Here is a 15,894-nt window from a genome sequence, read left to right on the forward strand (position 1 = left end):
TAAGCTAAAATAAGCCTGCTCTCCCTAAGTTGCTTTCTTTCCTAGTTATCACAGCCACAGAAATGAAACAGGAACAACTACATGATGTGCTTCACCCATGGGGTCTTCTGCTGACAGAGTGCCCCTCTCAGGGTTCCATGGGGACCCTGTAAGGGTGTTTCTTGTGTCCTTTGTTTTCCCAGGCGGAAGCCACTGAGTGTTTACTCATAACTGCTGACATTTGCATAGTGTGGTGTGCCCTGTAGGCCTAGATCTTTATCTCTGTTCTCCTTTCCTACACAAGGAAGTTGGGCAAGATGAACTCTAGAACCTTCCTTCTCAAGGCCCTGCTCTCAAAATCTCCTTTACACTTGGTTCACTTCTTTGATTTTTTTTGTCTTGTGACCCAGAGTCAGTTTGCAAAATTGCATTGTATAAACATGGAAATTACCACTCAATCAAAGTCCCCCCACCCCGATTTTTCCATGTAGTTTTCAGTCCAGGGGTATTTTCCTCAATCCAGGTGACATTTGACAATATCTAGAAACATTTTTGGCTGACACATGAATTAGTCGTATTTCCATTGCTATAGTAAAATGCCTGAGACAATCAACTTACATTAAAATGTTTACTTAGTCTCATCCAGAGATGTTGGTCCATGACTGTTGATCTGGTTCCTATGGAGCCTGGGGTAACATGGGTCATCATGTGGGATCATGTGGTAGGGGAAGGCTGCTCATGTCAGGTGACCAGGAAGCAAAGCACAGGTGGGGGGGGGAGGAGAGAGGGTCAGGGTCTCAATCCCTATTGAAAGCACACCCCCTGTCTTAATCTTTTTCTTTGCTGTGGCAGAAAAGACTTGATAGAGGTCACTTAAGGAAGGAAGGGTTTATTCTGGCTCATATTTTAGGGATGCAGTCAGCCCATCATGGTAGGGACAGCATGGCAGCAGGAGTGGCTGGTCACATGACATCCGCAGTCAGGAAGCAAAGAGAGATCAATGCTGGTGCTCAGCTCACTTTTTCTTTTTTATTCAATTCAGCATCCCAGCCTAGGAGATGATGCCACCCACAGTCAGGGTGGATCTTCCCACCTGGATTAGTTTACTCTCACTTGCTTATAGACATGCCCCTAGATAGTTTTAGATTCTGTCTAGTTGGCAATCAACATTCACCATCATGGTGGACATAACTTCAAAGGACCCACTGCTAGTGACCTATTTCTACAACTTGTGACCTACTTCTACTGCTAGTGACCTACTTCTGCCAGCCAGGTCCCTCTTTCAGAGGCACCACAGCCTTCAGATGGTGTCATAGCCAAGGACCCAGTATTTAAAACAAACCTATAGGAGATATTCTAGATTCAGACCATGACACTTTACTGACCTGAAGTCCTTTAGCTAGGGCCCAACTTTTTTAAAAGATCCACTGATACCACGGGCTGGTGACCAAGCCTTTTCATAAGCCTTTGGGGACAACTCTGGTCCAAATAATAACAGCCCACGTGGGAGGTGCTCTTGGCATCTCATGAGGACAAGTTGAGGTTGCTGGTGGGCGTTTTTCAGCGAACACCCTTTTGTCAGTGTCATCCAACCCCAACTATGACAAGGTGGATGCAAGACAAGCAGTGGAGATAAAATTGTATTGGTTCAGGTCAATATGTACTCAAGTAAGCATGTGTGAAAAATGGCCTCATCTGAGGCCAGGCATGGGGGTGACTCAAAGGGAAGATGGCTCGCCTAGCATGCACTAAACCATGGAATGGAGCCCTGGCATAGCATAAACTGGGTAAGGTGGCATTTTCATGTTTGTCATCTCAATAGTTACGAGGTGGAGGCAGGTAGATCAGAAGTTCAAGGTCACCCGAAACTACTTAGCAAGTTCAAGGCCAGCCTGGGATATAGGAGACCCGATCTCAGAGGGAAAAAATGTGCATATCTAAGTATTCCAATCCCCATAAAGTAGACCCGTGGGACAGCCTGCCCTCAGCATATTTATGGAACAGCCATTGACGTTCCTCCACAGCCTCTACTTTGGTCTTATTTCTGGCACCGAGTTAGCCTCTCGAGACCTTTCTATTATTGGCTTGAGGAAAAGATTAATGGACAATTTTTATTGCTTTCAGCGAATGGAAACATTTTAAGTCAGAAAGGTTTTTTTTTTTTAACTTGGAAAAGAAACATAAAAATGAAGTCTTAAAATTTGTGGTTCCAGTTGTGGCTTGCTTCGTGGCATTTTGATTGATGAGATGAATGTTTTTAATTGACCTAGCATTATCTTTAAAAATTTATCTATTTGTGTGTGTGTGTGTGTGTGTGTGTGTGTGTGTGTGTGGTGTGTGCATGGGTGAGGGAGTGTGCCACAGCTTGTGTAGAGAGGTCAGAGGACAACCTCGGTGGATGCTGGGTGTGCTGTCCACTTGACATATGACATATGCTAGGTTTCTCGAATAGGAAGAAACTCAAAATTGAGAAAATGCCTCCATAAGATCAGGCAGTAGGCAAACCCATGGGGCATTTTCTTAATTAGTGGTCAGTGGGGGAGGGCCCAGCCCTTTGTGGTTTGTGCCATCCCTGGGCTGGTGGTCCTGGGTTTTATAAGAAAGCAAGCTGAGCAAGCCAGTAAGCAGTACTCCTCCATGGCCTCTGCATCAGTTTCCTGCCCTGTTTGAGTTTCTGTCCTGACTTCCTTCAGTGATGGACTATGGTATGGAAGGGTAAGCCAAATCAACTCTTTCCTGCCTAACTTGGCTCTCCGTCACTGTGTTTCATCATAGCAATAGTAACCCTAACTAAGACACTAGGAATTGAACTCAGGTTATCTTTATAAGCAGAGCCACCTTACCAACACTGTTCTGTTAGACCTTTTTTTTTTTTTAAAGTACACCTATTGGTTTATTTTAATGTACATACACATGTGTATGATGTTTGCTACAGTCCATGTGTGGACGTCAGAGGACAAGGTGTAAGAGTCTCGGGTGGAACTCAGGTCATGAAGCTGGTACTACATTACTTTTACCCGCTGGGCTATCTTGTCTACCTTGGCATTCTACATTACTTTTACCCACTGGGCTATCTTGTCTACCTCGGCATTACCTTTACTAAAATAGTTGTCTTCCTCCCACAGCATCTTCTGTATGACATGTCTTTCTGCAGTCCTTTCTCTGCTGCCTTTGTGCGGACTCTGATGCTAAACTGCATATACTCTTAGCAAAGGCTCACGTGGTGCGCTCGTACAAAAACAAAAGCAAACAAAAAACAAAAGACCACCAACAAAGTAACTTGTGGACTAGTCCTTGGGATCTGATTTTTAAAACAAACAAGGAATTTATCAGAATTAAGAAATTTCAGCTCTTGATCTCTACCATTTAATTTTGAAGGAAGCAGAAAATTTGATGTCCCGGCTACATTTATGCACTAGTTTACATCAAATCCCTCCTCATTTCCATGCCAACACTATCCACATGGATTATTGGATTTTATTCAAGAAATAAATTTGCAGTCTCTACACCGTATTATTTTCCTCACAGATGCTGGTGACTGTCTTCGGCTGGGTACTATCGTCGAGGGCACATTCAGATATGACAGCACAAGGACAGGTACTAAGAACATTTGCCTGATTTTGAAGAGCCACACAGTTCCTGAATTCTCCACAGCGCCGAGGCTTATCTCCAGGCACCATGCTGTCTTATCTGAAGTTTTCTTCCTTTCTTCTTCCTGAGAAGATTTATAACCCAGAAAAGGCACGCCATGATTTCTGCTTCTAAAATTGTATTCTGGTCGTTTTATTTTGTTACATTGCTCCCCGTTGGCTGTATGCTGCTGAACAATCTACTAATTCCCAGAGCACAGTTGACTTTGTAGGCACTACTGACCATTATCTTTGCTGTACCTTTATAGAATGTTAATAAATCCCAGGTTATTGCAACTTTGTAAAGTTCTATTAAAGGCAAGCTAGGCATGATGCAGGTAGGAGAAATGGACCAGCACTGTATTTCTATAATGCTACAGAGAATTAATCTTTAAGTCTAGAATGGGGGAAAAATAGGAAAATTGGCTTTGTAAAAGTTAACTTTCTTCTTCTTCTTTTTTTTTTTTTAAGACACACGTTTTCAAGACTTAAGTGACACACTCGGGCTGATCTCTAAGCATAAGAGTTTATTTCCTTTTAAAAGAATTCTCTTGGTTTATTATTTTGTTTGTAGTGTGTGTAGGCGGGCACACACATGCTGTGGTGCGTAGGTAGAGAACCAGAGGACAACTTACAGGCATGAACTCTCTCATCCCAGTATGAGGCGGACAAGATGGTGGGTGATGGGACCATCCTGAGGGCCAAGGTGAGGGAGGGAAGCAGGGGAGGATGCTCTGGAGAGAGAATGGAGCTGACCGAAGAAGGAAGCTGCCACTGGTGAGCCGAGGGCCCTCAGTTCTTGTCCCTGGCATCCCACAGTGTGCCTGACAATCTGAGTTTCATCCCTGTGGCACAGCACGGAAGGAGAGAACTGACACTGACTTTTACAAGTTATCCTTTTACTTCCACAGGTTCACTGTGGCGTGTACACACACACACACACACACACAGAGGCATGCATGAACACACAGACTCTGTTTCTGGTTTTGGAGATGAGGTGGGGTGGAGGAGTCTCATGTAGCTCAGGCTAGCCCTGAACTCACAGATGATGGGATGACTGTGAATTCCTGACCCTTCTGCCTCTAACTCCTGAGTCCTGGAATTACTACCAATTTGGTTTATGTGGTTCCCTGTAAGTGAGGGAAGTCCTCTACCACAACTGAGCCACGTCTCCAGCTCAGCCTTTCACGATGACTTGTACCTTAGAATGTCAGCCCATCTTGCTTGGTATGAAGACAGTAATTTGCCTTCTAGCTTCCTGGAGCTTATTGTGAGACATTCAGAGCCCAGAACACTTTCTCTTTCCCAGAAACCAAGGAGCGAGCGGGACTCCCAGCAGGCTGCTCCAAGCAGAATTCCTTTGGACTCAGGTCTCTGTCCCGGGCTTTGCTCCAGGGCCAAGATCTGTATGCAGAGGTCTCTGTTCCCTTCCTTAATAGTCTGTGGTCATTGGTGTATTTCACGGTGGTGTGTGCTGTACAGTAGACACTGTCCCCCTCCTAGAGGGAACATATCTATCTCCAGTCAGTTCTGGGGGTAGGTGACAGGCTGAGCTCCTTCTTGGGCTGCTTGGGGGTGGGAGTGGGGCACTGCTCGAAGTTTCCAGTGGTCTGTGGGTTGATGAGGGGAGCCTCAAGTCTCCTCGTAAGTGGTCAGTGTTCTTTTACCACATTTCTTGGCAGAGAGAGAAAGTAAGAACTCAGACTCTGGAGCCAGAGGATCTGAGCCCAGAGCTACTTGTTAGCGGTGCAACACAGGGTGTTTCAGTACAGGTGACATGGGCTAACACAGCTGGTGCTTAGAACACTGCTCCCTGCGAGTTAGGTGTTCATGGTGACCAGCTGTTATTATTGAAGTCCCTGCTGAAATGACTCAGTAGTCAGGTGTGCTACATATAAAACACTTTATTATAAAATGCCCAGTTGCATGGTGTTTGAGAAGGCACGGGGCAGCGCCTTCCCCTCTTGCCTCCCATTACCCATGGGAGACCAGTGTACCGACTCAGACAATCATCTTCTGTGTCCCGTGCTGAAGGTCATCAGGCCTTAGACCCTCAAAGAACCGGCAGCACTAGGGGCCTCTAGGCACCTCCCTCACAATTCACTCCCACACGGCCATCATTTTATCCATCAGACAGTCCTAGGTCCTTTTGGCCAAGGCTGGAGCCATGTTCTCCACGGGTTCAAGGCTCAGCGAAGAAGGCAAGCACAAAACTTGGTTTCTCTTTGAAACCCAGCAACTGTGGTGGAAGTGACAACCTTGGTCTAAAGGGAGTCACTAGGGATCCTGTCCCTGCCCAGGAGAGGAGTGTGTGGGCAATGATCCCGAGTGGGAGAGGAAGATGGAGAGGGTGCCAAGGCCACAATGCCTTGCCATGGTTCAGAGCATCACAAACTCCCAGCATCCTTCTGGCGCCCCTACTCTGCGAGGCTCTGTGAACCGTTCTTAGTAACTCCCTCTACCCAGAATCCCCATCACAGTGGCTAAGTGTGCCTTGACCCCCTCGACTGGGGCTGGAGTGGCTTTGGCGAAGTCTGTTGGTGTGGAGGGTGAGACAGGAGGGAGCGTAGTCAGAGAGTCTTTCAATCGGGTGGCCGGGCCTCGGGGGCCTTTGCCTGGACCTCGTCATACTTCGGTGGAGGAGTCAAAGGCTCGATAGAGGGAGGGGGAACGTTCTTGTCTGGGAGGGTGATCCTGAAGTCTTTGAGGTGAAGCTTTTCGGATTTAATCCTTCGAACTTTGAGTGGCTTCAGGCGTTTGGCCAGCTTGGAGTTTTGCCTGTCAGGAGCATGCCCTGGGCTGGTCTCTGTCTCTGCCCTGGTGCTAGTGGGGGTTGCCTCGTCGAGCCCAGTTAGCGATTCATAGGAGGGGAGAGAGATGCTCAGCCTTGGGTTCTGCTCCTGGTCCCTGCTTTCTGGGTAGCCCGTGTTCATCACTTCCTCGTAGCTCGGTACGTAGTACCGTGAGGAGGCCTCCTCCTCCTCTTCCTGGCTGCAGGACAACAAACACAAAGCATCAGTCAGCACACACTCGTCATTGAAAGTTCGCAGAAGGTGGACTCGGGGTTACATTCGAATACTAGGTTCTTACATAGGAACTCTGCAAACCACCTGCAGGCTCTAGAAATAATTGGTAAGTGTTTGAGCATAGAGGAACCAAAAAAAAAAATAGAAGAACCTATTTTCCATTGCCAATGGCACCATAGGTAAGGGCTTCCATTATGCCCATTTTACAGATGGGGAAACAAATGAATCAAGGTTGCGATGGTTAATGCGATTTGTCAACTTGACAGGATCTAGAAGCACCTAAGAGAGAAGCCCCGTTGGGCCTGCCTGTCCATGAGACCTATTCTAAATGTGGGCGGCACCATCCCATGGGCTGGGGAGCTGGACTGAATAAAGAGGAGAAATTGAACTGAGTACCAGCGTCCATCTCTGCTCAATTAGCTTTGAGCTCCCTGTGTAACAGAGGATGACCTTGAACTTTGAGCTTCTTGCCTCTGAGTCCTGAGTACTGGTAATTCAGGTGTCCCCACCAATGTATGTGGTGCTGGGGTTAGAACCCAGGACCTATGGCTTGTTAGGTAAGCACTCTACCAACTGAGTCACATCCCCCAGATGTCTCAGAATGTGTCCCTGTCATTCAGCAGCAGGTAGCTGGCTCTGCTTCTTTGGACTAACAGTAATACAGCAAATATGGTCTCTTTTTTTCTTTCTCTTTTTGGTGGTGGGGATGGGACCAGGGCCTTCCCCAAGGAAGACCAGCGTTGTACCATTGTGGTACATGCCTGGTCGGCATGTGTACTGTCATGGTCAGAAAATGAGACAGGGTATGGTTTAATCCTAGTATTGGGGAGGAAGAAGGGGGCAGATCTCTCTGAGTTTGAGGCCATCCCACTCTGCATATCGAGTTCTAGGCTAATCATGGCTACACAGTGTCAGAGAGAGAGGTGGGAGAGAGGGAGAGGAGGAGAGGGGGAGAGAGGGAGAGAGGGAGAAAGAAAGTGAGACTAATATTTCTGACATAAAGCACCCTCCCTCCTTGATATCTTGTAAAGGAAGAAAATACAAACTTTGCAAATCCCTCCACCTGCATTCCCTAAAACAAAAACAAAACCCTAATCTTTCCACCCAGAGGCAATCATGCTGAGTACCATGGTCCCTGTCTGTCTGCCGCTGTCCCTCTCGAGCCCACCCACAGTGTCTCACATTCTGGAGCCTTCTAAAGGCTATACCACTATAATGTCTCATTCTCAGTGATGTGGGGATTGCTCTGCATTAAGGAACGCAGGTCAGCCATGTCTGGGGGAATCGCCAATCTATCTACCTGTCTTTTATTTGTGCATGCCCACCCACGTGCTTGTGTCATGGTGCACACATGGAGGTGGGAGGTGAGCTTCATGTGGGTTCCTGAGGTCAAACTTAGGTGGTCAGGCTTGGCAGCAGGCTCTTTTACCCATCGAACCATTTTGCTGTCCCCATAATGTTCATGGAATACTGTCCTTCTAATTCTCTGATGCTAGAACCTTCCTGTCTTGGCTGACGTAGGTGAGAGAGGGGCCTGGGAGGACAAAGTGTCTTTTTTTTTCTTTTTCTTTTTTTTCGGGGCTGGGGACCGAACCCAGGACCTTGCGCTTCCTAGGCAAGCGCTCTACCACTGAGCCAAATCCCCAACCCCACAAAGTGTCTTTTTATTTGTACGCCAGGATTAATGAGGTGGAACAGCTATGAAACCATTGCTTGTCACCTCTCTCTATCTTCTGACCAGTATGCACATCTTTTGTGTCGATTCACGGGGCTCTTTTATGATGGAGGGAGGGGTTCATCCTCATCGTCATCTTGAGATTAGGCATCACCTAGGAGACACGTCTCTGGGATGTCTGTGAGGGTCACTGGGAGTAGATGAAGCCCTGTGTCAATGTGCACTGTTCACATGAATAGGACCGTGTCAAGAATGCCAATGTCCCAGACTCGGGAATGGCAAGGCCTTTTTCCTGGTCTACGGTTGACCAGTAGGAGCAGAAAGTACTGACTGCAGTTTCCTCCCCATGGCTGCAGCTTAAGGCTACTTCCTCCACAGAGACCCCCCTAAGGTGGTGAATTTCCTGGCTGTGGCTGGTGCCTCTCCATTAGAGTGTGCATGACCCACTCAGTCCCAGATTTACTTGTGGTTGTCACGTGTTCATTCCCTGTGGCCCCATCAAGGTCAAAGCCATGCATATGGAGACCAGGGGAGTTTCCAGGGAGGTTTAACTGTGTATGGTAGATCCACCCTGACTTAAATGTGAGCAACACCATTTATGGGCTGGGTCTGGATGAAGCGGAAGAAGAAGACAGGGACCTGAAAATCAACATTCATTTCTTTCTGCTTCCTGAGTTCCCACATGATGTAACCAGCCACCCCAGGCTCCTGCGGCCGCACCTTCCTGTCCACAATGGACCCTAGCCTCAAACGGAGAGACGGAATAAAGCCTCTGTCCTTAAGCCAACTCTGTGTATTTGGTCAGAGCAGCGAGAAGAACACCTAGTATGGATGCTGTGCTGAGTGCCTATGCTCCTTAGCTTGCACTGGCTAGAACAGTGGTTCTCAACCTTCCTAATGCTGCAACCCTTCAGCACTGTTCTTCATGTTACGGTGACGCCCCAGCCATATTCCCATTGCTACTTCATAACTGCAACTTTGCTGCTGTTATGAATCACAATATAAATATTTTTGAAAATGGAGATTTGCCCAAGGGATATCGATCCACATGTTGAGAAACACCGATTTAGCATGGCTTGGGAGACAGGCCTCTGAGAACGCCTGAGGCTGTGTGTGCAGGGCGTGGTGGTGTTGACTATGTCAATGGAGGTGGGAAGGTACACCCTGAATTGGGTGGCAGCATTTCATGACTGGATGAAAAGGAGACCCAGGGCCAAAGAGATGGCTCAGTGGTTAAGAGCACTGACTGCTCTTCCAGAGGTCATGAGTTCAAATCCCAGCAACCACATAGTGGCTCATAACCATCTGTAATGAGATCAGATAACCTCTTCTGGTGTATCTGAAGACAGCTACAGTGTACTTATATATAATAAATAAATATTTAAAAAAGAGAGAGAGAGAGACCCAGAACTGAGTGCAGGGCTGTCTGCATACATTAACTCATCCCTCTCTCTTCTTGACTCTCCCAAAATGACAGACCTGCAATTGTGAGCTAAATAGATCCTTTCTCCCTTAAGTTGCGTTTGTCAGAGTGCTTTGAGCACAGCAACAGAAATGTGTCTAAGAGAGACGCCAAACTTTTATTACATAGGCCCTATCTATCGTCTATCATTTAAATATGTTCGTGATATTTCTGACCAAGCAAAATAATTGTGCCTTGACCTTCTAAAATCAAAGTAGACACACACAGCACCTGGGACAGAGAGACAAACAACAGAGCGCTGGGACCCTAGGCCCCACCAGTTTCTGTGCTACACCATATTATCCACCTAGAAGCCTGCATCTAGTAAGCACAAGGCTGTTTGTAAAAATATGAGGCACCTTCCTTTAGGAGAGTGGAAATACAGACTCGGGGAGTAAAGTGCTCTCTCCACCATCCCGTGCGCAAGTGTGTCCCTACCCTAGGGTGGAGGGAGCAGTCACTTGGATCTTACCTGTCTTCCTCTTGGGAGGGGGGCACGGCTCCTGCCTGCTGCTGAATTCTGGCCAGCTCCTCACTCTGCCGCAGCTTCCTCTTGTCCCGGATGCTCAGGCAGATGGATAGCAGCAGCAACATCACGCCGGCCCCGACCAGCACGTAGGCCACTGAAAAAGTCTTGCTCTTGAGGATGCCACCACCTCCCTCTGTCTTGTTGCCCTGAGCCGTTGGCTTATCCGCAGGGCTGAAACCAGGAACCAGGTTCCACATGGCCATGATAACCCCGAGGACCAACATCCCCAGGCCGATGGCCGTCAGTGCGTAGTGCGAGCCGTTGGCCTTGGACTGGGCCATCATGGCAGCGGAACGGTGCAAGACCCAGCTCAAAGAGAGAAAATGAATGGAGAAGCAGTAGTGCCAACAGATACTCCTTTCACGGAGCAAAGAAACTCTCCTGTGTCACGGTGAAAAAAATCATCTGTAGACTCTCAAGCGATGACTCTCTTCAAATGGCTGGGGTGGGCCGAGCGGATGAGAGATCTGAAGAGGAGAGGGAAGGAGAGATCATCAGCTCCGTCTTGGGGAGGTTCTCTGGGAAGGAGGTACCAGGCAGGGCTGAGTCACCAGCCTGCACCCCTGTGCTGGAAGGGAAAACCAGATCTGTCCCTGCAGGAGGCCAGTGAGGTCAGTGCTCAGAGCAGCTGCAATGTGCTGTGAGGTTCAATGAAGTGTGGTCTGCTCTTGGCCCTCATGGGACTCAGGAGAGGGAAAGATGCCATTGCTGGGCCAGGGTCAGACACATCTCTGTCACCTGGGGGATGGGGAGCGGGGATGCAGCAGGAACAATGAGTCCTATCGAGTTAGCCGGCTGAGCTCAGTATACTACCCTGGCAAGGGACCCCTGGAAGACAGGCTCACCCCAGTAGCTAGTGGAGCAATACTGGAATACCCTGTAAGTGCAGGAGGGGGTGCGCAGACCAAGGTGCAGACTAAGGTCATGTGACCATCGTTCTAAGAAAAGGGATTCCCCCTCCAAGACAAGAAGTAGTGAGCCAACCAAATCCCTCTTCCGGTAAAGCCACTCAAAGATCCATGGGAGCTGGGATTCCAGAACCTTCGGTGACCGAGGGAGTCTAGAGGCAAGGCATTGAAGCTGTGGTTTAGGACAGATTTGGAGATCATGGAGGAGGAGAGGGCACGGTCCTAATCTGCCCAGTTTTCAGTCAGGGGGTGGGCAGGAGCCATTCCCGAGCAGGGCCGCCCAGTGGACGCTTAGATGGACAGGCCTTGTTTTTCAATCCTGCATTCTTTCCAGCCTTCTGAAAGCACAGCTGAGCACAGCTGATTGGGGAGCTTGAAACGTGATGCCGTGGAGATGTTTTCTTGTTAAACTTTCGCCTTCATCTGAAACTTGCCGCTTTGTTAAAAATTACTCTAAAAATATCTGGGACAACATCCTCTCTCAGCTTGAAGTCCTTGCCTTCCTTTTCTTCCACCCAGTAAATGTTTCTGGTGCATCTGGCTACCTGCGAGTTGCCGGGGGGATGCGGCAGATGCCTGGGTGAAGGAAGGAAGGGGACACTCGGGAAGTAGAGACAAGGAGTGACACGAAATGAAAGAGAGCGTGTGAGCTCTGGAGCTGGGCAGTGTGTGAGTGTGTGTGTGTGTGTGTGTGTGTGTATGTGTGTGTATGTATGTGTATGTGTGTGTGTGCGTGTGTGTGTATGTATGTGCGTGTATGTGTGTGTATGTGTGTGTATGTATGTGTATGTGTGTGTATGTGTGTGCGTGTATGTGTGTGTATGTGCGTGTATGTGTGTGTGTGTATGTGTGCGTGTGTGTGTGTGTGTGTGTGTGTGTGTGTGTGTATGTGTGTGTGTCTATGTGTGAGGGTGTCCTAGCTCAGGCTGTGGCTTCTGGAAGCTTCCAAGAAGGAATGTTTTATTGCTGTGAAAGGACCACATGCAGAATTCACAGTTGTGTGCATAGGCACACATGAGTATGTGTGTATGTGTGTATGTATGTATGTATGGCTATGTATGTACAGGTACACATGTATGTATGTGAATGCATGATCAGGGGTGTGTGTGACCACATATGCCATGTTTACATGTGCAGAAGGCATATGAGCACATGCTATGTGTTGTAAGAGTACAGGCGTGTGGAAGCTGTTTGTGGTATACAGAGCACAGACAGCTACAGTAGGACCAGGGGGACCACCTTGTCATAATACAGGTTGCTTGTTTTGTTTTGGAGACAAAGTCTCATGTAGCCCATGCTGACCTTGTACTTATTATATAGCCCGGATGACCTTGAACTTTTGATTCTCCTGTCTCCACTTCCCAAGTGCTGGGATCACAGTCTGCAACACCACATCTGGTTTGTGTGGTGCTGGGGCTGGAACCCAGGGCCTTTCATGCCTGCTGTGGAAGCCATCTGAGAACAACCTAGGAGGGCAGTGACTCCAGTGGCAGCATTCTTCAGAACCCATGCTCTCCAACCCATGAGCCCCTGGGCCTGGGAAAATCAGGTTCCCACTGGGCCGCTGTTTGTTGACCGCTCGTGGACCTGTGGTATATTTAGCCCGGTTTGCTTTCCCTTGCCGAATATACACAGAAGCTAATTTTATGCTTAGCCGATTTGGGCCACAAAGCCTTCAGCATGTCCTTAACAAGTAGCAACCTGGAGTGGGGACAGATAGGGTATCTGGCTCTGACAAGCTGCTCTCTAGAGTCCAGAGCTGGACCTGCCCATCACCACTCACGTTTGAGACAGTCTGGCGACACAGGGATGATGCTGTATCTTGGGTTTTGAAGTGCACCGTTAGCAGAGGGAAGAGGGGTCACCTACTCGGGGATACTGGGGAGGCTCTGGGCAGACTCCTGCACTGCTGTCATGCTAAAACCTTCAGGTACAGATCCACCTATGAAAGCGAGAGACAAGGTTCTATGGTAGCCGTGGGCATTTTGCTTCTGTGAGACTCATAGTGAGACACCGTTTTGCAGGCTGGGAGCTTGAGGTGGACCTCGATAAAAATCGGTAGTGGGAAAAGTCAAGGGGAGCTATGGAGATGGCTCCTTCGATAAAGTGCTTGCTGGACACTCATTGGGACCTGAGTTCAAATCCCTAGGACTGAAGTAAAAAGCCAAGCACAGCCGTGTGTGCCTGTAACTCTAGGACTGTAGAAGGTGGAGGCCGTGGGATTGCTGGGGCTTGTTGACCGCAAGCCTAGCTCCAGGTTCTGCAAGAGAGACCCTGTCTCAAAGGTATAAGGTGGAGAGCAATAGATCAGGACATATGACATCCTCCTCTGCCATCACACCATAGACATAGGTTTGACCAACTGCACAAATGTGCACATGCCACACAGACAGATAGACACACATACACATAAACATACATACACACATACATACATACACATACACACACAAACACACACACAAACACACACATACACACATGTACACATACATACACAAATACATACCTACACACATACACGCACATACACACACAAACATACATACACACACGCACATACACACACAAACACACAAACATATACACACATACACACACATACACATGCACATACCTACACACATACACATACAAACATATACACACACAAACACACATACACACATGTACACGTACATACACAAATACATACCTACACACATACACACACAAACATACACACATGTACACATACATACACATATACATACCTACACACACAAACATACACATGTACACATACATACACACATACATACCTACACACACAAACATACACACATACACACACAAACATACACACATACACACACAAACACACAAACATACACACACATACACATACACATACACATACCTACACACATACACACACAAACATACACACATACACACATACACACACAAACACACAAACATACACACACATACACATACACACATACACATACACACATACACATACACACATACACATACACACACATACACATACACACACATACACATACACACATATACATACACACACATACACATACACATACCTACACACATACACAAACACACACATACACACATGTACACATACACACATACACACACATACACACACAAACATACACACAAACACATACACACACACAAACACACACACATACACAAGAGGGAGAGAGTGTATGTGTGTGTGTGTCAAAACTCTGTGTAACTACCCCAGGCTGAGGAATGAAGGCCGTCTACAGGTGACACTGGTCCCCAACCCTTTCATGGTCTTCTCCATGCTAACCACAACTCCAAAGAAGAAAATGGCAACACATCCATGCAAAACCATGAGGCATAAAGGTCATGCCCAAGAGGGAAACGACAGGCTCTGATCTGAGATCCTGAATCACAACCCTCTACTAGGTTTCCACGTGACATTCCTCCCCACGATTAGATACCACCATCTCAGTCTGTGACGATCTCATTTTGGCTTTCCTTGGTCCCCGTATCCAAGTCTCAACTTCCAGAAAGGCGGCTTTTGTCTGCCTGACTCCTGGCACAATGTGGCAGGAATGCAACAGGCCCTTAATAAATACCTGTGGACTGGACAAATGAATACCTAGCAGGCTTAAATGTTGAGCCCCTATCTCCATCAATGAGGGAAACTCCAGGCCCAGGTGGACACTGACAGGAAAGGATTCCTAAGGTCTAACTCAGGAGTCATGGTGTACCTGTATCTTCAGATGCCAATGAGAATGAAGGTGACTGGGATCCTATCACACTTCCTGGAAGGTCTGAGGTTGCAGCAGCCCAGCTCTCTGGCCCTTCCCAGGAGAGATCAGCCTCCCTGAGCTGGGGGAGGAAGTCTCAAATACCAGAGTGCTCCCTCTGCCTGGCGGAGGCCCAAGGGAGTCTTGGCTGCTCATTCTCAGCCAGGCCCAGTTTCCATAGACTGCAAGTTCAAGACCATCGGTGAAATGAAACCAGACAGTAAGGACTGGGGACTGGCTCAGTGGTAAGGCCCCTGCCTCCCTGTATCCCAGCAGTTCTCGACCTCCCTAACACTGCGACCCTTTAACACAGTTTCTCATGTTGTGGTGACCCCCCAGCCGTAAAATTATTTTGTTGCTACTCCATGGATGTAATTTTGCTACTGTTATGAATCGTAATGTAAATATCAGATATGCAGGATATCTGATATGCAATACCCAAGGGGGTCACGATGCACAGGTTGAGAGCCACTGCTGTATCTCATTTCCCAGCACTGTGAATTCAAAACAGCAAACCCTGAAAACGGACTTCAGCGGCTGCAGGGCAGACAGCCCAGGCTGGTCTTCTGAGCCCTGCTGGGTTGCCCTGCAGCATAGGAACTGAGAGATGGCTTGTCAGACCAAGGTGAGGGCTTGCCGCGCCTCAGAGACCGCTGGCCACTGCCCCAGCATTACCCACGGCCTGCCCGGCTGCACAACTGGGAGAGGGATTTTGCTCTGGGGACAAGGCTGTGCAGCTTTGACACCACTGAGGAGTTCCTGCGGGACCTGCCAAGTTCAGCCCACGGTTGCTTTTGTCACCAAGGCCCAGTGTCACCTGGTGGGGGTGACAGGAAACCTCTAAGTTGCAGCTGCTCTTGGGGTCCTGCCGGGCAGGGAATTTTGGACCACC

The 15,894-nt window shown here is 48.1% G+C and overlaps 1 protein-coding gene across 4 annotated transcripts in view; it reads right to left on the reverse strand.

The window, feature by feature from the left end:
* Positions 1–5,494: 5,494 nt before the first annotated feature.
* The window catches only part of Tmem51 (transmembrane protein 51), a 50,047-nt gene continuing 39,647 nt past the window's right edge, over positions 5,495–15,894 (reverse strand). For all 4 annotated transcript variants that reach the window (NM_001109273.2, NM_001443968.1, XM_087550750.1 and 1 more), the window contains 2 exon segments: positions 5,495–6,599; positions 10,244–10,767. In NM_001109273.2, the coding sequence (NP_001102743.1) occupies positions 6,191–6,599; positions 10,244–10,584 (750 nt within the window). In that variant the 5' untranslated portion in view covers positions 10,585–10,767 and the 3' untranslated portion in view covers positions 5,495–6,190.

Source organism: Rattus norvegicus, chromosome 5, assembly GCF_021556685.1.
Source record: "Rattus norvegicus strain SHRSP/BbbUtx chromosome 5, alternate assembly SHRSP_T2T, whole genome shotgun sequence".
In the NCBI taxonomy this organism is placed as follows: Eukaryota; Metazoa; Chordata; class Mammalia; order Rodentia; family Muridae; genus Rattus; species Rattus norvegicus.